Source organism: Stegodyphus dumicola, chromosome X2 (assembly GCF_044657685.1).
Source record: "Stegodyphus dumicola isolate Sdum_Otavi_A_Nest chromosome X2, ASM4465768v1".
Taxonomy (NCBI): domain Eukaryota; kingdom Metazoa; phylum Arthropoda; class Arachnida; order Araneae; family Eresidae; genus Stegodyphus; species Stegodyphus dumicola.
This window is the reverse complement of record NC_140781.1, coordinates 125,142,185-125,165,647: the sequence shown is the minus strand read 5'-3', so window position 1 is coordinate 125,165,647 and position 23,463 is coordinate 125,142,185. Positions and strand designations below refer to the sequence as shown.

The window sequence follows — 23,463 nt, the reverse complement described above, 5'->3', positions numbered from 1 at the left end:
TCTTCCTCATACATCCTGTCTCTATTTTCATTGCACTAGCTCTCGGAATACAAAGAGGAAAGCAGTAAATGTAGATTACTACAGTAGAGTGTAACCTGTAAAAAGATTTCTTCTTCGCTCACCTGGAATAATCTTGCGACCATGAGGAAACCTGAAATGAGGGATGAGTATACAGAGACGACGAAGTAATTAAAACTGAACAGCATGAAATCTATTAAGAAAACATAGGTTCAGAACAATTTTATTTTAAAGTTATACAGTGGCGCTTGGAATTTGCAGCCATATATTCTGTTGTAAGATTAACCAAATGTTTATATGTTTTATAGCTTCTCAACTGGCTTTTGATAACAGAAATTCACATTATTAAATACTTCCTTTATGTATGTTTACGTATATCTGTATGTGTGTATGTGAATTTTTATTCTTTGATTCTGTTCATTAATGAAATTACTAAATGTAATTATAAGACAGTAAGCTTCTGACAACAAAATAAACCTTATTCTGTTAGTAAACATTGTCCCATTTTACTTACATGACCTTCTGCTGTTTTCATCTTTCAATACTTTTTCTCTCTTTATCACTGCTTCAAACATATTAGAATTATGAATTTCATAAAACATGAATATATATATATTTATTACTTAAACTATTTTGATAAAAAGTCGTAATTTTCCTTTACTTCATTTTTATACCCTCATACATTTTTGCGAGCTTTGCAATTTATTTTGAAACTTCTTACAAGCTTAATTTATACTGCTGCATAAAACCTTCATACTTGTTTTAGTTGCTAAATATTGTAAGCTTCCTAGAATTTTATCAAAGAGTGGCACATTCGAACCATATGTTAATTGGTTATTTGTAAGCTGCATTTATTTGCTATGAAGCTTTACAGAAATAATAACTCTTACTCTCATTCTTTATTTAGGATCCCGAACTTTGCTAAACTGTGAGATATTCGGTTTTATTTATTTATTTATTTATTTTGCAGAAGTTTAATCCAATTTTGATACCATTAACACTAAAAACCATCATCAGTGACACAAAGCTGTGAGATTTAAAAAGTAATTAAGTATGTAGATATTGCTGATTAAACTACTCGAGCTCAAACCACGAAAGAAAACGAATTAAGATGCGTTTTTCAAATTTCTCTTTCAGAAACTGAAAATACGCTTCAAATCACTCTTTCCAACCCGTACAAATGTTATGAGTCTCAAAATAAATCTCTGAGAAGTTTAGAGCTGCAATTATGCGAAAATCTATGTACATGCCTCGTAAAATCTTAAAAATGCATGCCTCACAAAAGCCATTCTCCTCTAAGGAAAACAGTCCTAAAGTACGACTCGTACATTCCCGTAATTACTGATCTAACTTATAATAAGATAAATTCACAATCATCTAATTTTTTTTAAAAAAATTATGTTACTATCGGCTGCTAGAATGATATAATTTTAGGGGCAAGACGAGACGCTGACGGCTATTTATGGATAACAGGTCGTGTGGATGATATGTTAAATGTATCAGGACATTTATTGTCAACCGCAGCTGTTGAATCTGCTCTCATCACACACCAAGACGTTGCGGAAACTGCTGTTGTATCCACTTCACACCCAGTTAAAGGAGAATGCCTCTACTGCTTTATCGTATTAAAGGAGGTAATTTATTTTTATCTGTCTAAGACTGCATAAAATATATAATTCAAAATTAAAAGTTAGCAAAACCAGAAAGAATTTGTATATAGGATGCATTTTATCTTTTTATAGGATTAAATTGCTTGTAGGTCCATAGATCATGCAATAGAATAAAGCTTGTGTTACGTTACAAGATATTTAAATTACTTGTAAGTCTATATATTATGCAATTAAGATAAAGCTTGTGTTACATTATAGCTTTTTTTGTTTGCATTAGAAATAGTCCAGGAAAATAATGGCCCACTTGGTAAAGAATAAAACATGCATTTCGCTCATTTTGCTTCTTATGCTCGTTTCCTATAAAATAAAAAAAGAAATTCCTTAGAAGTTAAATATATTTTTCAAGCTTGAATTCCACCATACGACTTTCTTTATTAAGCTTCTGTGGACTAGCCAAAAAAAGAAAAAAAAAAAAAAAGAGAGAATTAGATCTGGGATAGGTGAGGATAGGATCTCGGATAAGTCATGAAGTGGTTTCTTAGTATTCCTTGCTGAAACAAGCTCTATTATTTTTTAATCCAATCACGGGCCTTTGCCTATTCAGCATTGGCCACGCCTAAGGCCTGAAATGGTGGCCACTCTATTGTGGAGACACCTAATACGGAGCCACCGTTGCCTCCTAAGAGGAGACGGACAGTTACAAGCATACCTTCTCCCGGAATTCTAACCCGGACGCTTCAGTATTGCAGTAGGCTCCCCGAACCACTGTACCGTCTGAGAGGCACAATCTCTATTATAAGACACCTGATAATTCGTATGAATGTATAGTACTGCGATAGTTTGTTCGAATTGCATTTCTCATAACTATCCCGACTATAATTGCATCAAATAATACTGGGATATCTCATGTAAAATACTTCTAATAAATTATTTCATAATGTAAAAATATTTAACTAAAAAAATTTTTTTCGACATCTTTAAGCATTTCTTTTTAGTTTTGTTTTTGTACAATAGTTAATTTTCAGTTATGATAAAATTTTCTCAGCATCTGTATATGTAGACATTCATTATTTTCTCCCTGCTTTCTGCATGCCTTCGTGGTGTAACGGTTAGCCCACTCAGCGCGTATTCGAGAGATCCACGTTCGAGTCCCGGAGAGGACATTACTCATTTTTCACGTCTCCTGCTTCAAAAATACCTAATGACTCTACAGTGGCGCCCGAACTAAAAAGGTGGTAGATGATGATTTTTCACCGCCAGGATCTGGCGATTAGGTTCCCTAATCCTCAGTCGCCTTTTAAAAGTTGGAGTATATAAGGTATTTTCTTCCTCCTTTCTCCATGCCTATGTGGTGTAACTGTTGTTAGCACACTCGGCGCGTATTCGAGATGTCTGGGTTCGAGTTCCGGCGAGAGCATTGCTCATTTTTCATGTCTTCTGCTTCAAAATAACCTAATGTTTCTACAAATGTTGCTTCTCTCTCCCTAAACATAAATAACATGGATGTTAAACCGGGCATATACATCTTTCGGTGTTTCGCTAAAAACTGAATACTGAACGCTAAACCGGGCATATACATCTTTCGGTGTTTCGCTAAAAACTGAATACTGAACGCTAAACCGGGCATATACATCTTTCGGTGTTTCGCATGAATCTGAATTCTTTCTAGAAACCAACACAAAACTTAATGATTACACGCCTTGCGCATACTGCAAATAGATATTGCCACGGGAAAAAGAAATATATAGTTACAGATCAGAAGCAACATCTTAAGACCTGGAAGTGTTTTCCAGCACGTATTCCTTCTCCTTACCCCGTAACCGGTGTCGCTCAGTCCAAACTGATGGGAAATAATCACAGAAACCTGCTTACACCTGTACAGTATTTAAGCTTATTTTAGATATTTACAAAAATGGGATGAAAGGGGGATTTATATTTAAAGAAACAACGGATGAAAAACGACACTAAAATGAAATACAATCAGTCTATTCGTATTTTATAACGAATGGAATTACATGATATGAAATAATATTAGATTTTAAAATATCTTGTGTCACTCATGTCGCTCATTAGATCTAATTAAGGTATACAAGTCATTATTAAATTCCTATGCTGAAATAATTCAGTGCATTTATGCAGGGCCAGGGCTAGATGTTTTTGCCACCCGGTGCATACTCTGCCCTCTGCCTTTCCAAAATTCTGCCTTCCAGTTTCTTCCTGTAGCAGCACCGGTTACAATGGCTCTGGCGTCTGATACTTAAAGGGACAATTAAATGCATATTTTGTTCATAAAAGGTTTGCGTGGTTAAGGTATGCGTACTCAGTTATCTATCCATCAAATGATTATTTAGGATTATAATAGTGTTTGTACAATTAACATTTAGCTAATAATGCATAAATAAAGGTGCTGCGTTATTGTTTAATATAATAAGCTTTTTAAAGAAGTTCGAAAAGCATAATTGTGAAAAATACTTGTTATGTAAGTGATGGCTCACTGGGACCTGTGAATCATTATGTGTCTCAGACGTCTTTTTCTGTAGCCCTCGGTTAGGTTAAAACTTTATTATAACTCAGGTAGGAACCAGCGCTAAATGTGTGGGGGTTGTCCATTTGCTGAAAGGGAACTTCTGCAAAAGAGACTAATTTTTTTACTATTATGATATCTTGAATATCTGTAGCGATGGGAATGAAATACTTGATACAAATTCAGACTTTTGTGAAAAATAAAAAAAAAAATTAAATTTTAAACTGAAATTGATTTATTTAAACTAATTAAAATGAAAGAAATTTAATTAAAATAATTAAATTTAAAATTGGAAAACTTTTAATCCATTTAAAAAAATTTTTTACTTTATGTTTTTTACACACCGTAATATAAATAAATCTCCTTTTACATTAATGTTTCTATCACAGATATATTCTTGGTACTAATACTCTAATGTTAGTATATGAACGCTGGTTATAAGAGTAACGCAGATGTAAACAAATGTTATAACTTATGTAACATGCAACTCTTGTTTGCGCTAAGTACTTTAAAAAAAATTCTAATACACTGCTGGTCACTGTAAATGCAACACCCTGAAGAAAGCATGCAAATAATATGAAACTTACACCATGCATTAGCGAGGTAAGATATGCAAATGATTAGAATTTCAGCGCAGACGCACATCACGCACGTCTGTGGCGCCACTTCAAAGCGCTATTTAAGGCTTGGAGTTTTCGACGCTTTCAAGTTCGGCAATTGTGTTTTTCTTGTGTTTTTTCAAAATAACGATCAATTATGCCTCGTAGTAAACAGCGATCATTCTTTGATCAAGTATCCGAGTTCGACAGAGGAAGGATGGTGGCCTAGCGAGAGTGTGGATTATCTTTTAGGGAAAACGGTAGTCGTGTTGGACGAAACCAAACAACTGTAATGCGGATATGTGACCGTTGGATGCAGGAGGGTACGACGGACCGACGTGTTCGATCGCATCCACCTCAGTGCACCACTTCACGTGATGACAGGAACATTGTGCACATGGCAGTGACGGATCGCTCAGTCAAATCACGAACCATAGCACAGCAGATTCAGTCTGTAACACATCATCCAGTGTCTGCGCGTACCATTCGATGCCGTTTACAGCAGAGTGGTCTATCCACAAGACGTCTATTGCTTCGTCAACCCTTGGCGCAGAACCACAGACGTCTCCGCTTCTACAGGTGCAATGAAAGAAGGATGTGGACGGCAGAATGGAATGAAACTGCCTTTACTGACGAGTCACGCTTCTGTCTGCAACACCACGATGGTCGGATTCGAGTCTGGAGACACCGTGGAGAGAGGATGCTGAACAGTTGCGTTATGCACAGGCACACTGGTCCTGCACCGGGTATTATGGTATGGGGCGGTATTGGATATCACTCTCGCACTCCTCTAGTACGCATTGCCGGTACTTGAAACAGCCAGCGCTACATCTCCGAGGTGTTGGAGCCAGTTGTCCTTCCTTACCTTCAGAGCTTTCCCACAGCCATATTTCAACAGGATAATGAGCGACCACATGTGACACGCAGGGTCCAAAGGTTCTGCGTCAATCGCCAGATTGAATTGCTTCCCTAGCCGGCTCGCTCTTCGGATCATTCGCCGATAGAAAACATGTGGTCCTTGGTTGCTGAACGATTGACCCAGACTACATCCCAAGCTACCACACCAGATCAACTTTGGCAACGTGTGGAAGCTGCTTGGTCTGCTGTACCCCAAAGAACACATCAAAAGTCTCTTTGAATCAATGCCGAGGCGTGGGGTAGCGGTGATCTCCAACAATGGCGGCTACTCTGGCTATGGATTCTGGAAGGAACCACACTTCACAGAAGTCTATAAATTTAATCATTTGATACTTGGTCAACATGTTATCTACTAAATAAATTTTGTTGTGATATCTCTTGTCTTTCTTGGTCTTGCTATTTGGGTGGCCAGCAGTGTAAAAAATGAAGGAATAATTTTAATATGATGGACTTTTCAGAAATTATTTTGTTTTAAATTTGCAATAGTAAATTTTAAATTCATTACATGAATAAAAATTATGCAGTGGAACTTCGGATCACAAAACATCGAGTATATTCCTTCACGAACAAATTGCCTGAGCAAATAATCTCGGATCACCAAAGGTGTCTTGAATTACGATCACTTAAGACAAACAAATGATTTTCAGAAGTGTTTTAGGCAACTTCTAATACAGAATGGGCACTCAGATTTCTAGAATCATCATTTTAATATTTTCTTTTTCTTGGCTGTCATTAACAAAGACTGGCAGCAAGTGACTTACATAACCATGAATTCGACCTGGAAGATATTATGGTCAAATTAGCTGCAGGCAGAAATTTTGAGAACTTTGAAACTGGGAATATTTTTGTTAACTGTGGTATTGTGTCTGTAGGCGAGACCATGAGATTGCAAATTAAGAATAAAAACATGAAAGTGTTACTAGAGGACAATAAAAAATAAGCTTAACAAGAAATCACAGTAACAACTTCAATAGGTGAAACAGAAGACAATTTTGGAGGAAATGTTCCCAGAACAGGAAAAAAAGAAAATGAATCTAACTCTTTCATCTTCGAAATTTGTGCAAAATGGGGTAAGGTGTAATGTTATGATATCATCTTGATAAAGAGGTGGCAAGCTACAACATTTGACAGCATAAGTATTTACATGTCTACGTAAGCTACAGCATAAGCATTTGTCTCACTTTAGACAACTTTTAAAACGCAGACAACAAGAAATCACATTGGACGAATTTTGAGGGAAGCGAAAGAAAGCTCAGTGAATCTCAGAGTTCAGTGGAGCTATGAGACAAAGAAAAGGTTAAAAAAGATTCCGCAGAAAAATACCTGATGGTACAATCTGATGTTTTTATGGAAGGGGATTTTTCATCCAAATGATTGCATCTCTTCTTTTTTTTTTTTTTTTTTTTCATTTCCTCATTACCCTTGATTTACATGTTTTTACGCTCTCCTTCGTGAGCGTACAGTGATGTTAAATAAATTTTCTTCTATGTTATTTGTTTTGTATCTATTTTTACTTGATTTATTGTTGATTTTATTTTATTTTTTCTTGGATTTAATAATTTCTCTTGGTTTTATGGGCAAAAGTTGCGGTTGTAAACTTTAAATAAGCAATTGTATTTGGCCAAGAAGCGAATTAATCCACTTTACTTTGGGAAAATAGTTTTAGTTTAAGAATAGCTCGGATAACAAACAGACTACAGGAATAAATTAAATTCGTGAACTGATATTTCATTGTATTATTAAATTACGCATTACTTTTACTTTATAATTTGTTTTTGTTATTTAAAAGCTTTTATATTTATTTATTTTATTTTTAAGTAAGAGGAATGTTTAAAAGCTAATGCTAAAAAATACATTTGATACTATAGTTCCTTAGCAAAAATGTTAAATCATGTAACAACAACAAACAATACTAAAGTAGTAAAAGGTTATCTCGTAAAAACTAAATGTAAAAATTACAAATCGAGATGATTTCAAAATCAAAAAGGGTGAGGAAAAAATTAAGAAATTTTAACGCACAAAATATTTTAAAAGGACGTTTGTAAAAATTAAATACACAGTAAATATGTACAAAAAATTGCAACAAATGGTAAATTAGCTCAAACCGAGGTTTGAGCCGGATTTATCAAGGCAAAAGCAGCTGAAAACCCGAATTAAGTTAATACCTATAGCGCGTTTCGTCAAACAATAATAATTGAGACTATAAACGTAGTAAGTCTCAATTATATCGCTTCTTTTCCCGACGCGCTTGTTATGTAAAACTTACTATTAAACAAGAAAAAGCTATACAAGAAAGCCTAGTTAGGCAAATGTACAATTAAATTAAATAGCTAAAAAGCTATTAGTCCAAAATTTACACACTTTTAAAGGATACACCTCCTAGCCTGAAAATTATAAACTTTTTTAATGTAATTTAATGTAAGGAGGTCAATTTTATTATTTTAATAGTGTTATTTTATTTCTTACAATTAGGCTTTGTTTAGGTCAAGAAAAATGAAACTTTTCGTAAGCACATTTTTTTTATTCGAAAATTCTCCCTCCAGTGCCATAAAACAAACAATATACTTGATCACTATTATTTGATAAAATAACAAGACTTTAAGTCTAAAATAGGGAGACCGATTTTCCATACGAGGACTATGAATTTTACGTATAGTTTTCTGAGAAACTGATTCTTCCAGATTCTCGTGGAAAGTATTTTAGTTCTTCGTAGTATCCAGGAAAGCGAAAATTAACGTCAAGTGGAGAATATAAGGATTTGGTTTTGATCGTTGATCGAAACTCGACAAATTAACAGAAGAAGGTTTTTAGCTATTGAAGCTGGTAGAAGCTTATTAAACATATCTTATCAGTTTGTAACCGAGAGATTAAGACATTTATTTAATGAATGGCCAATAAAAGTTTCAGATCTGTATTTTTAACTGCGAGTTATTCCTTATATATATATATTTACTAATTGCAATTTGATTCTAAGAACCAATATTTACTCCATACTTTATACTGAATACGATTGATCTCGATAAGCCACTTTGCTTGACGAATAACGCTTTAATTTAATAAATCATAAACAGTTATGAAATTTCCACATTCTCAAGATTCGAACAACATTTATTTCTTTATATCTGTTGTTTGTTAATATAGTTCAGTAATAACCTTTATCTTCCAGAAAATAACCAACTTTATAGAATGCTATTATGTAAAATATTTCACACAAGTTCAGAATTCATATTTACATGCATTTTTTTAATCAAGGTTTCGAAGATATTAAGGAGGAATGCTAATTCAGGTACTTATTTGGACTGTAGAAAATTTTATTAACTACGTAAAAAGGAGCAGGAATTGTATAATACTTGTTATCAATATTAAAATTACGTTATGCAAATGAACAATAGTGACACGCATATTAGGCCGGTGATCGGCTTCTGGCCACCCGATGCAATTTCTTGTGGCTCCTAAATTCTGCCGCCCACAGCCTTTATAATTTCTAAAAATTTTGCCAACCTAAATTCTGCTGCCTGGTACTGTCGGAACGATCTTCTTGATTTCAGCTCATCAAAAAAAGGATTTTCTTTCAAAACTCTCTTTATTGCAAGGTCATACTCGATTTAAAATGCTATAAAATTTCAGATAGCCGTAAATGAAATTACATGGTGTAACAGCTGGTTGTAGTAGCCGTTAACCAATGTTAGCATAGAACAATCTTAATTTGTCAGATATTTTTAAAACCTCTGCCGGGAACTAAAGTGACTGAACGAACTTTTTAGTTTTCAAGAAATTATACTTATCTAAAAATGGATCAGAAAGAGGTAAGGAAAAAAGACAAATATTTTTGAAAATAATTTAGAAAATAAAATTATCGTATTGAAACAAATAAAGTTACAGCGATCAACAAACATAATTAACCACAAATTATACAAAATATGATGTTTTTCTCACTTCTGAAATGTTATTGTAATTGGTAAACGATCGAACTAAAGCTCTTAATGCTCAGTTTGGTTTTCAAGATGGCAAATGGGAAACAGTAATGGAGAATGGAAAAGAATTATAAAAATGATAATAGATATTTGGCCCTAAGAACGTGAACCGTGAACAAAAAAAAAAAAAAAAAAAAAAAAAAAAAAAAAAAAAAAAAAAGATCAACAGATGGGGCCAGTAGCTTAACTCCTGTTCAGCAGTCTTTCTTATCTTATGTTGTTCATTTGCGCTTTTGGAACTGAGGATGGTGGTTCGGTAAAACCATCGAAACTAGTCCTGTGAAAATTTGAAAATATAGCACTGATTTTTGTTGTTTGACTTCTTAATTAATACTTGTTCGGCCTGTTATTGTATCTTAATCAAAAAAAAAAAAAAAAAAAAAAAAAAAAATGCCAAACATTCTGGTGGAGGTAGGAGTTTTTTTATTTATCATCTCATTTTAATTTTTTCTTATGGATTATAAAGGTACTTTATACTATCAGTTTTACCTCTAAGAAGAGAAAAGCAGTTGAGCCTTCATATTAAATTCATGCTACTCAATCGCAGTTTTACCGAAACCAAAATTAATGTGCGAAAACTGAAAAAGTATTTCTCTACCCCCCTCTCTCTCTCTCTCTTTTTTTTTACTATCAAAATTTCTTTAAAATGTTAGATTTTCGGACATAATTCGGTGACTGAAGGGGTGCCTGGATTCTCAGGGCACCCTCACTCTTTCCAGCCACGTGTCTGTGGCTGGAAAGAGTCTTAATTATTTCACTTGCTTTCCATATTATATGCTTTATCAGCGATTATTATGCATATATTAGTTGCGAATAAATACTTTGTAAAAAAACTGATATATTGTTTCTTTATATTTTAAAAATGCTTGCAAAAAAAAAAAAAAAAACATACTAATTGTTTCTTTTTATAGGGTAGAAAATTCGATGAAAATATGAACAAAGAACTGAAAGAGAAGGGTAAGGTTCAAATTTCTCAGCATTGATTGGTATTATTCAAAGTAGGTGAAATGATTCTGAATTAAGGTACTATTTCTTGTCAAATCCTAACATTTGCAGCTCATAGAAAATTTAAACATACATTTTCGTTTGGATTCAACTGAAAATCACTCACTTGAAACATGCAATATGAAATTCTTTTACGCAAAGTATTCATTTTGTTTCTTTTCAGAAATAATGAAACTTAAAAAAATAATGTAAGGCTTAAAACCAAATTGTATATAATAATATTTAAATATCCTGTATGAAAAGTGTTCTCTTTATTTTCTTTAGATGAAGTGAATATTTAGTAAATTAAAAAATAATATAAGGTTAAAAACCAAATAATATATACTAGTATTTAAAGCATCTTCTAAATAATTTATATCAAATTTACACTGCTCAACAGTGAAATTGCACTACTAAGAAGGAAAGGTTTTAGAAGCTTGAAATTCACAAGATCGATTGAACTATTAATGACTGAAAATTTGATACAAAATTTTCAAATCATCCCAGTTTACTTAGATCGAATATGGTCCCCATGAGCAGAAATAACGTACTTGCATGTCTTTGCATATTGTCATTTAGGTCATCAATCATTGTCTGACGAATGTTTTGCCACGCTGCAAGCACTTGGGCACACAGAGCATTAGACTGGCAGCTGGCTGTTCTCGCCCTAGGCGACAAATGATGTCCTAATGTGATCAAGGGAAAAGTTTCAGGAAATGCGGCAGGCCATAGTAACACGTCAAATCATTACCACCGGAAGAACACTTGTTTGAATTAACATTACTGAATTTAAAACATTTACTGAAGTTTCTTCTAACTAATTACTATAAATTAACTTTTAATCTTAATTTGTTTTTAAATAACTCACAGTATTTGTTACGATACATGTATTTGATAAGCAACTCTATACCATACAAAATATGATATGATTAATAAAAATTTTTTCGAGATTCTCTTCTTAAAGATGCGCAAAAATCCGATAAAATTGCTTTCGAGTGTTCATAAAAGAATTACATCTTTTATCACTCCCATACAACTATGAATATCTTTATTGTGACATGCATCAGAAATTGACAAACAGAAGGAATGAGAAACAGAATGAACATGGAGTCAATGCTGATGGAAATCTTTCTCTCACTCTATCACTTTAGCTTGCACATCCTTGAATATCCCGAACATTGTTGCGGCGCCGTCAAAACCTTCATTTCTCATGTATTTCAAATCTACGCCTATTGATGTCAAGCTATCTATAACGGTATTAGCGAAATCTTCTCCACGTGCGAATACTACAGGTTACGAATCGTAAATTTTTGTCTTTCAAGTTCTACACATCTCACATAAATAGATACTTGCTGTCGTAATTAAATGTCTGTTTCAACAACTAAAATTGAAAACATTTACTTTTTCAAGGATCTTTTCTAAAATAATTTTACTGTAAGACTTTGAGATTTCATTTTGTATTTTTTGTGGAGTATATACTGTATTGTTGCTGCAGGATTCTAAATCGTTTTTTAATACATCATCTCCTGCATCTATTCAGAAACTTTTTGATAATTTGTGGAATTTGCGGAAGTTTCCTTCATTCTGATGAGATTCAATATTGTTATCATTTATGTTCATTTCCTCAGAATCGCGATGACATTTTAATGAATTCATTTCTCTCACAGAAGATCATTGTTTTTATAATAAGAAGCTTTCTTCCCATCTTCTTCATCTTGTCGAACGCCGGCGATATAAATTGTATCAACTATGGATTCTTTGCGTCCAAGAACGATATTTTTTAAAACAGTCAGCGAATAATAAGGAATATTTATCTTATTTTTAACCTTTTGGTAATCACAGAATTTTTCATTAAGGTTTTTGGCAAAGAACGATGTTTTTTTAGACAAAAAGCGAATAATAAGGAATGCTTAACTTTGCGAAGAGTCTCTTTTACTAATTGCCCTAAAGTCTGAGTTTTCGATTGGCGTGCATATCTCTTGGCGAATATTACGCAATATTTACTATACACTCCACCTTTAACTTTAAAATAGGCGAGTGAAAGGTATTCAGATAATAACGCATATTTAAAATTTCTATTTACACTTTTATTGCCAAATGAAGAACTTAGTGACACGTACTTCTCTCTGCTCTGTTAAAGCATACTCTTTTTTTTTTTGAAGAAAATCAAGTTTTTCCTTTTCAGTTAATTCACGATTTACCAAATTTGATACATGATATTTTTCATTTTGGAGAGGAATTTTAACTTCTGCTAAATAGTTCATACGGATATCTGAATTAGAATTAAAAGTACTTGTAAAAACAGAACTTTGCGGATGAGTTTCACTTTCAACTTGCTGTAAAAAAAAAAAACACTGCATCGCTCCCTGTAGCGCGCTTTTAATAAATTTGAATAGTAACTCTTTTACCCACATTCAACCATCTTTCCAATGGTCTCTAGCTTTACCACTACAATACATGTTGATTTACTGTTTAGTGAATAATAGTGATAAGCATTAACAAAATAGGCATACGTGATCTCTTCCGATAAGAGAGATCAAGACTATTTTAAAAGGCAGTTTGGGAAAGGCAATACAAAAATGCCTCCTTCAATAAGAAAATTAGCAAAATAATGCTACCTTTAGTTTTTATTAATTTGTAATACAAGAAACAAATTGAGGACTATCGGTAATCACTTTATAAGAATATTGTAAATCTAGTTTAAATATGCATGCAATATGCAAATCTCTCGCAACAATTACAAGCAAGCAATACCACGACGAAAGTATGCTATACCGCTAATTACCTCAGCCGCAGAAGAAAGGTCTTGTTCTTTTGGTGGTTACGGTCAAATCCAAGCAGCACCAGCAACATGCGGCCTAGCGTTCTTGTATGGAAAACGACTTCTGGGATACATTGTAGAAATGAACGTACTATTGGCTCCCCGACCAAATCACCCTAAAGTTGAGATGCCAGTATACTAGGAAGAAAAACTAAAGCAGTCCGCGCCACAGCATTATTGCAGGGCCATTTGACCTCTTAAGAAGATTTGTTGCTGAATTTGGCCATGTGGACTTTAAACCGGTCTCTGATCATTTATTGCTACTGAAATAAAAGTGAGACTTTTATTGAAAATTGGAAATTATTTTCATGTTCTGTTGGAAATAAGTGAAGATCCCTGTTAAAAATAAATAGGCCACATAAGCTCATAAGCTAAATCCTGGAAAAAACAAACAGCTCATTCGTTTTATTTATTCTACTATTTATTTACATGTTCAGTGGAGCGCTGAATATGATTTGGTTTGGTTTATTTTACTATGACAAAGTAATCGAGGGCTATCTTCCTAAGGGAAGGGATGCCTTCAGGGAGGATTTTCTAAGCGAAACTGGACGCCAGACGACAAGCCCTTATACACTCATGTCCATAAATTAAGGATAATGCAAAATCAGGCAAAGGAAGTGTTAGAAGCAAAACAAATTTGACTTATTTGTAAAGCTTATTTATTAAACAAAGGGTAAAGAGCAAAAAAAGATGCTATATGTTTGATATTATTAAAAGTATTAGCGATTTTTTCTCCCTGGAGCAAATTACAAAAAACACCTATTTACAAAAAACCAATATTACATAATTGGTATGATTGTTAATACATTGTATGTCTCCCAGACGATGTAAAATAGTCCGTACAACACCTAGGCATGCTGAATATCAAATTATCGATCTGATCTTGGGGGATATTACACCACTCAAAAAGCAATGCTCTCCGAAGTTCCGGTAGACATGTAGGAGGAGGTTGATGGGCTGCAACTCGTCGGCCAAGCATGTCCCACACGTGCTCTACTGGATTCAAGTCCGGTGAGAATGCTGGCCAGTCCATACGGGTGATATCCTCCGATTGAAGGCATTCGCTTACGATGTTTGCACGCTGAGGACGGGCGTTATCATCCATAAACACAAATTGTGCGACCATGGCGCCCCGAAACAAACGTACATGTTGTTCCAGAATGACGTCCCGATAGATTTGGTTTGTCATGGTTCCAATTTGAGCATGCAGGTCAGTTCTGGAACCCAGAATAATTCCACCCCAAACGAGCACTCCTGCACCACCGTAACGGCGAGAATCAGACTGCAAGCTAAACCTGGACTCATCGGAAAACATCACACAAGCCCATTGTTGCGGTGTCCACAATGCATGCTCTCTACTCGAGGCTGACAGCAGGCGACAGTGAGTTGCAGTAAGTGGAACGCATCTGACAGGTATAGACCAATCTGCCCTAAGCGTCTGTACACGGTCTGCCTTGAAATTGTCGTACCAGTGGCTGAAGAGAGCTGACGAGACAGGTCTGAGGCTGTGCTCCGCCTGTTTCTTTTGGCAGTAACTGCCAAATACCGGTCATCATTCGGCGTTGTAACTCTGGGGCAACCTGTGCTGTAACGTCTACTCACAATACCATCATCTTGGAATCGTTGCCAAAGCCTGGAGATGACACTCTGGGCAATTCCAAGTTCGTCTGATACTTCCAGTTGGGTACGCCCACATTCCAGAAGGCCGATAATTCTACCACGTAAAAAAAATCATCCAAATGCGTCCTTTGTGTCATAACTATTCGGTTATTGCACTGAAATGCTTATAAAGCGCCTGCGAACAACTTTACTTCTTTGCCTGTATTCCTTATATATCACTCTCTTACACTCTTGTCATTGTGACGTACCATCGGTGTCATCTGGTTACTTGCATAAGATTTAAGAAGAAGGTTACTTGCCTGAAATTTGCATAAGATTCTTGAAGATGTGTGTAGTGATTTTACAGGTGATATATTTATTTTAGAGTTCGATTTCCGCGTGACACCGAATTATCCTTAATTTATGGACATGAGTGTAAATTGTTTTTTTAAGATTTTCCAGCTCACAGGTCCAAGAAGGGCTTAATTCTTTTTATTTTGCTTCTTGGGATCCACTTTTTGCTCATTCCATAATAGTGGAACAAAAACGAGACGTGGCGGCATGAATACTTTTAACTCCACTGAGATCAAAATTGCGAAGATCTTGGTTCCAGGTCATTTCTATAATTCTTCCACTTTGCCTTCTTTAAGTTCCAATTCCTTTTAATATTTCCATTGCTTGAAGTTTTGGGTTTTTCCTTCCGTATAGGATGCATTTGTAATGATCATTCGATGGCCCGAGCCAGGATCATGCAAGACGTTTCTAAAAGTGTTCGCAACAATGTCTTCAGATATAATGACTAAATCAGGATTAGTTTGAGTACCATTATAGTGTAAGAGGCAGGATCTGATGTAAGATAAATAAGTTCTAATTTCTCACAGCTTAAAAATGTAAAATAAGTCAATATCTTGAGAATGAGTGACATTCATAATCTGGGTCTTCTTATTCTGAGAAAGGCCACCGGCATTCCATTGCAAGATTCGAAGCCCATTCTTTGCTATAATGTAATAAAATCCAAATGCTCAAAAGAACAAGGAATCGAGGCAACGATGTGACAGAGTTAGCTTTAACCAGGGCGCACCATAAGGAGGCCTGTCACGTCACACCCGTTTTTCTACAATGTTGTGATATTTTATAGCTTTTAGGTTGATAATTTTTTGTTTTAAACTTATTTGTGAACACGTCTTGTATTACAGTGTTCATGTGTTACTTAGAATTGTGGTTTTTAAAGTCCACCAAATTAAATTCTAAAGATATCTCAGTTAAAACGCGAGACAGGCAATTTCGTTTCTCACGGGCCTCAGTGACATTTGGCGATTTCTCGCGAACTTAGTGACTTTCTGGAAGGTTCACCAAAACAAATTTCCGAAGCTCTCTCTACCACCCATTCTTCTAGCAATTTCCAGGGCCCGTGCTGCAAAGTATAAATACGAGTCCGTGAGCTAGCAGAGTTGACTTGTGAATCAGCTGCGAGATTTAGTGGTTAGCTAAATTACGAGACAGGGTTTACCCTGACAGTCATTTGAGGAAATTCACGATTAATTTCGCACACTAAGGAAAAATTGCTTAGTATCCACATTCCTTTTGAGCTATTTTCAGCTGTTATTGTGCTACTTAATATTTTATTTTCATAACAAATTGTTCATTTCTTCTTATTTATCTGGACTTATTAGTTAAAGAAGCTTCAGCGATCTCATAGTTCGCAACAATAGTGTTTTTCCAATAATAACAGAAAAAAAAAAGGAACGAATTAATCAGAATATGCATTGGTATTTTAGATAAATTTTCTTTTATCCGAGTTTTAAACTCACTTTGCTTGTCGTACCAAATGGAGAAAAACTGTAACATTTATCGATTAATCTGCGATCGATGACAATAGCTACTTTTCCAATACTTAAAATTTACTTTTGATTTTGGTGCTTTTGAAATTAAAGATTTCTCTTAGCAGATTTTTTAAACAAGGAGCTTGAAATTACTGTTTAAAATATTAAAAAATGTTTTAAGTTAAAAGTCTGACTAAAAAATGTTTTTCATTCATGGTTTTAAATTAAATTTGTGTTCATTGGAGATGGTATCTGAAAAGTTTTCTTATTATAAATTTTTATGAATTATTGGTTTGTTACTTTGCAGCTTTAGCACAAGTCATAGGCTTTTTAATTTACTTTTTATTCTTTGTTTTGAATTTATATCTATCTGTATATCATTTATCTTTAATGTTATTTATTTATTTTCAGTTCGCTATTGGATCGGACCATTTGCCACACCTGAATACTTGCACATTACGTCAGGCTTACCAAAAACACGCTCTGGTAAAATTCTGAGACGAGTTTTGAGAAAAATTGCAGCTAATGATCGAGACCTGGGAGATCTCACTTCACTTGCTGATGATTCCTTGATTGAAAAATTATTCCAAACTCGTCCTCAGACAGCTTAAGCGAAGAGAAGCTATTATGGAAGAGATTTTGCAACTTAATTTGCTTCAGCCTTTGCCATTTATTTTTGTAAAATGAAAATTGAGCTATTGAATGTATTTTGGGTTAAAATCAGGGGAGAAAATATTTTAGAAAATATCCGCACTTAATTAACATGTTAATAAAAACAATATTATTTCTTCCGTTCCTTGAGAATCTCAAAAATATTATAAAATAAACGTACTTGCGTAATTATTGAGTTTCTATACATAAAATAGGCTCTTCACAAGAGGAAATTGCAATTTCTCTGCTATAGTCAAGGCTTCTCTATGTACTGAGGATCAATGTTGCACATATCATGAACTAATAGATCTAACTTTCAATAGTTGTGAAATATCATAGTGGCCTGCTATGTATGTTTTGATAGTCAGAAAAGTTTAGATTAGAATGAATCAAATAGATATAATGTTTGAAATGTTGTTCAAAAAGCTGCATGTGGCTTATAATGAAAACAAGAACCCTTTGTTCAAATATATATATTTGTGCATCCATTACAAAATGCTCTTTTACATATATTTTAAAATATTTTGTTAAAATATAAAAATATATATCGCACAAAATTATGACATTTCTGTTAAACTACACAAGCAGAAGACTTTTAATATAATTAACTGTTTTTGCAAATTTTACAAAAATCAGTTATCATTATCTTCGCAATAAAATCGAAATAAGAGATATGTTAATTCTTCTGTAAGCATATATTCAATGATTAAATGCTGACGGTTGAAAAGATATCTCACTCCTTAGCATAATATATGAAGAAGAAATGATTATTTCAATATATATATAAATGTTGCTTCAAAAAGTGCTTTCAAATAATTTCAGTAATAAATGTATTTCTTGGCGATCTATGTTAAAACCATAACTGCCTTGTTTGAACTAGATGAAACCAACACGCTTGTTCTCAGTTCAGAGAAAGAAATGACGAGCAGTGTGACCATACATATCATGAACTGTGTTTCTACTGTATTGACAGGTGCATTCGTCTCCTAAAAAGTACATAAAGTGCTATATTTGTTAATTATTTTGTTGTTTCTGTATTATTAAATAATTATAAAGAGTGTATTCAAAGCTGTTTTTTTTTTCTTTCCCTCCAATTTCTTATTTTATTGTGAAGCTGTAGCTTTCCTTCAATTATTTGCAGATATTCGTACATTTTATGAAAAGTAATAACCTGAGAGGAATTTAATATTAGGAAAATTGAAGTGATTGATTTTTATACACACCCATTTAAATTATCATCTAAATACAATATATGCCATAATTTAGAATAACTTAAACTGTACGTCTCATTTTTCCTAAAACTTGAGTTAAATCCTATCTACTGATCCAATGCACTATTATAAACTTTGTTTCCTTTCCTCATTCTGAAATTTATTCAAGAACTTTCTCTTTATGAAGAAGTTTTGTTTAACATAATGATGTTACAGATTTTGAAAAATGGAAGTCTTTTCTAAACTATTTTCCAATAACAGTGTAACCACATCACCAAGCAACAGACTAACGACATTTAGACGGATATTGCGCATCTCTAATTTCAAACTACACTTTCTTATTTTAGGTATATTCTTCAAATACCGCACACCCTTTTCTTTATGAAGAAAACTGAAATGCACATGTGCGATGCTCAGATTTTTTTTTTCTGTCATTCATCTGAAGACTTTTTCCAGGCTTTCTAACAAAGGTATACTGAATTGACAAACGATAAGGGGAACAATATTTGTGCGTGTATGGGGGTGGAAATACTTGAGGGAGTAAATAATTCTGTTCATAGAGTACGTTATATTCAACGCAGCTGTGCACAAGAATGTTATTCTAAATTTTCAAGGAAAGAAGGGCATAATTTGGGGTAAGAATGCACCTCCGACTCGAATGAAATCGCGGAATCAGGGGTCAGATATTTTCTTTCTCTCCAGTCATTTAAAGCTGTGATTTTGAAATGAAAATAGTAAATCGCATTTGCTTTAGCTGAAATGCAATTTATCTAGTGTTCCTTTTAGTAGTAACTACGGATTCTACCACACGAAACAAACCATCAACAAACAAAAAATGTCAATATGCAAAAGAAATCTGAAATCATGCTGTAGTGAGGATATGATACTAACGTGATGTGATGTTGGTGAAAGATCCACACGTGAATGGAAGAAAAATGAAATCACAATAATTAATATGCCAAATAATAAATGTACTCTGCCTACAGAAATAACGAAATGGTCTATCCTAGAAGAATATGTCACGAATTGAGTCTTCAAAAATCACCAGAATGAATTAATTATAACAAGAAACAGTGCATACATAGTATTTGCCTTAAAATGGGTAAAAAAGAATGAAAATGAAAGCGAAATCTTTAAAGCAACTTTGCGTTAGTGTAGTCGATTTATGGCATGGAATAATTTAGTTTTACGAGGGGGGACAAAAGTTCTTCCCCTCGCAAAAGGCTTCCGAAAAATTTGGACTATAAATTGGTATGTTTTCAGAAATATGCTATTGACCTATGAACGCAAAAATTTATTTAATGTCACAATATTGGCAATATGAATGAAACTCCAATAATATTTAGTATAATTATAGGAAATAAAACAATTGATGTGAAAGCAATAAAAATGTTTCACATAAGAACAACAGGCCATGAGAAATCTCACATAACTGTAGTACTTTCCATCTTAGCAGATGGTACAAAATTAAAACCCATTTTTATTTTTAAAAGAAAGAAAATGCCAAAATGTAATTTCCCAAATAGTGTTTGCATTCATATTTATGAGAAAGGATGGATGGATGAAAATGGAGCAAAACTATGGATAAAAAATGTTTGGCAAAAGCATCCTGCTGCCCTAAAGAAACCAAAAACTCTTTTAGTTTGGGACATGTTCAGATCCCATCTAAAGGATAATACGAAGAACTTGAGGAAAGAGTTATAGACATGACAGTTGTTCCAGGCAGATTAACACACGTAGTTTAACTTTTGGATGTGAGCATCAATAAACGATTCAAAGGTAATTAATTTAAAAAGATAGTGGAATACATGGCTGTTAGAAGGTGAAAAAATATTTACAGATGGAATCCAAAGGCATCATGCTAGTCTAGAAATAGATTGAATAGGACATGATTTTTTATTTATGGGTCAAAGTAACAGTGACGATGAAGATGAAACAGAATTTGACGATGTACTTGATGATATAATGGAAGACGAATATGACAAATTTTTTCATGCTGTACGATAATGCAAATTTTTAAGTTCATAAGATATGTCATTGTTTTTAAATAAACAGCATTTATGTACATGTAGAAATCTAATTTTTCATACTCATCTTTTCCTTACTTTGAAATCTATCCTTTTTATATCCAACCTATAATATGCACCCATGAATTTCAATCTTATTTTTTGTAACAAATGTGTGTATTATAGGATGGAATATACAGTACATTTTCTCTACATTTCTGTGTATGAAAATTCAAAATCTTAGAAGTATGTATACCTCCCAATTCTGAAGCATACACATGCATTTACAAGGTAATTTAAAAATCTAGAAACACATTACTATTTTGTAAAACATTGTACGATTCAGAAATGTACTGCGATGGTAGAAAAAAGTGTATGGATATATGAGCATTACGGCGCTATTTCGAAAGCGGCCATCTTCTATCGGAGTATGGAGTTAGTTGAACAAGTTTAATTTTCTTAGAATACAATGGTACATTTGCATTTAGCTTTTTGGTGTCTATTTATTACAGATGTACTGACCTATGAGTTGATGTAATTAGACACTGTTCATTGCTTCGTTATCCCAGGTGAAATAGCACTGATAAGAATGAATTCATAGCATTCTTATGAGTGATGGAAATATCTCCCGTATTATTCTCACAAGTTTACAGCTTTACTATTAAACAGCTAACACTATTCACAACGCTTTAAAAAAGGTATTTATTTAAAAGTAAAGAAGTGGTGAAACTGGATTGGTGAATGACAAATACACTAGATGATATCCGAAAACTGCAATAAACCAAGCAATGGCTACTGCAGTTGTTTCTACTTTTACAGTGTGTTTTCACTGCTACCAGCATACTCATGCTGCACACATTTCCTTAGAAATTGTTGTTGGGAAAAGTTCATTTGTATGTTTAATATACATAAGCAAGTAGAATCTGAACAAAACTAAAAACACTGAATTAGAACCTATTATCCAAAGCAATGACAGGTCATCTCCTTGTTTAATCTTTTTCTGCATTCAAAATAAAATAATTTTTCTAGCAGTGCCTTGTACATCAGTATCAGCCACAAACAATCCCATTTGCATCAATAATACATGCAGTACTAAGTAACTACTGATCAACTAGTCAGAATGACTTTATTAAAAATTGCCAGGATAATCAGAATATGTTTTACTAATATTCTGATTACTAATAGCCTCCCACTAACTAATCTCATACCATTTTCTCATTTATTCATATAAATTCATACAAATTTCATTTGGTTTGTCAAGTGAGATGGAACGAGAATAACTTAGTACATATACAGGTAATTAATTTAAAAAGATATTTTTCCGGTAAAAGTATTACTGCAGACTTGCTAGCAGCAGTTCCACTGCTGCGAGTAACTGGTAAGACACCCTTCTCAAAGATGTGCCTGGGCTTGGAGAGGAGCCAATCTGCCATAAAATCATGCCATTCAACCTTCAATCAGGAAAATCGTCCACTGAGCTGTGCCATCAGAGGAACAAACATATGGTACTGCAGGGTGACATGTCCAAACTAAAGATAGCTGCTGTAATATCTCTCATTAAGGACTTGCAAGGAACACACTTTATTTCAACGGAAACAAAAACCATGGTCGAGCATTATCATCTCACAATACAATATCAGATCTCAATATCCTGTATCTTTTATTTCTAATTTTGGCACACAGTACTTAGCGTTTGACAGTATCTCTTTGTTAGGAGTGAGTCAATGAATATCACAACACTTCTGTCAAAGAACAGTTAATAAAAGTTTCCCAATCCCTGGTGCAATTTTGAACTTATTGCGGGGTACAACAAATGCTTCCATTGTACACTCATTTGTTTTATTTTTAGTTCAAAGAAAAAAGAATAATGTTTCATCACCAATTAAAATTGTCTATATATTAGATTTACTATTGCAGGGGAGGAGGACTGCAGTTGGTGGAAAAAGGCCTTAATCTTACTCTGAAATCACAGCAAATGCTAAAAGGCCCAGACATTTATGCATGTGCAGGTATAACTGCAGTACCAGATATGCATACATTTTCTTGTGTACTAGCTTCTCATTCACATTTATTCATATTGTCTCATAAATCACTTTGAATTATTTGTGAAGAAAAATTATGGTCACCTAATGATCTGCCTTCATGTATTCCATCCTTTTTCCATGAACTTTGATAGACTTGGTCTAGTATTTTCAAACAAGCTTTCACAGCCTTCAAGGAAGCATGTGGTACATTTATGGGCAGTTTTTGTAAAATAAAATTTTCCTCATACATGTTGAGCATTCATCTACAAATCAATTGGCTTTTTGCTTTCCCAGATCGCATTCATCATTTGTCAGTAGATTGGAGTCAAACTAATGCACTACAGTGTTGGGCTCAGTTATTCATTGCATAACATCACCAGCCTGTTTTCTCACCAACATAATGGCCACTTGATGCAGAATTGAATAACTGCCAACCATATAGTCAGGAATGACTTCATTAACCATGCCAGGGAATCAGGGTATGATTTATACAGTATCACAGGAACATTAAGAAAGTTACAATAAACATTATAGCATAAAGTTATAATTCAAACTGGCTAATCCATATCCTTGAGGAAGCAAGGGGAAGTTTTAGCATTATTGTCACTGTACACCTGAGCAAACCTAATACACATTACATAAAAGATATTTGCTCATTTTTAGAATTATTTCGGAGCAGTTTTCATTAATACAGTCAAAAG

General features: G+C 33.8%; 1 protein-coding gene across 1 annotated transcript in view; it reads left to right on the top strand.

The window, feature by feature from the left end:
- The window catches only part of LOC118199882 (acetyl-coenzyme A synthetase, cytoplasmic-like), an 85,104-nt gene extending 66,509 nt beyond the window's left edge, over positions 1-18,595 (top strand). The window contains exons 14-16 of the mRNA XM_035371743.2: positions 1,453-1,652; positions 10,555-10,600; positions 17,282-18,595. Coding sequence (XP_035227634.1) covers positions 1,453-1,652; positions 10,555-10,600; positions 17,282-17,481 — 446 coding nt within the window. The 3' untranslated portion in view covers positions 17,482-18,595. The remainder of the gene's footprint in view (positions 1-1,452; positions 1,653-10,554; positions 10,601-17,281) is intronic.
- Positions 18,596-23,463: the final 4,868 nt, after the last annotated feature.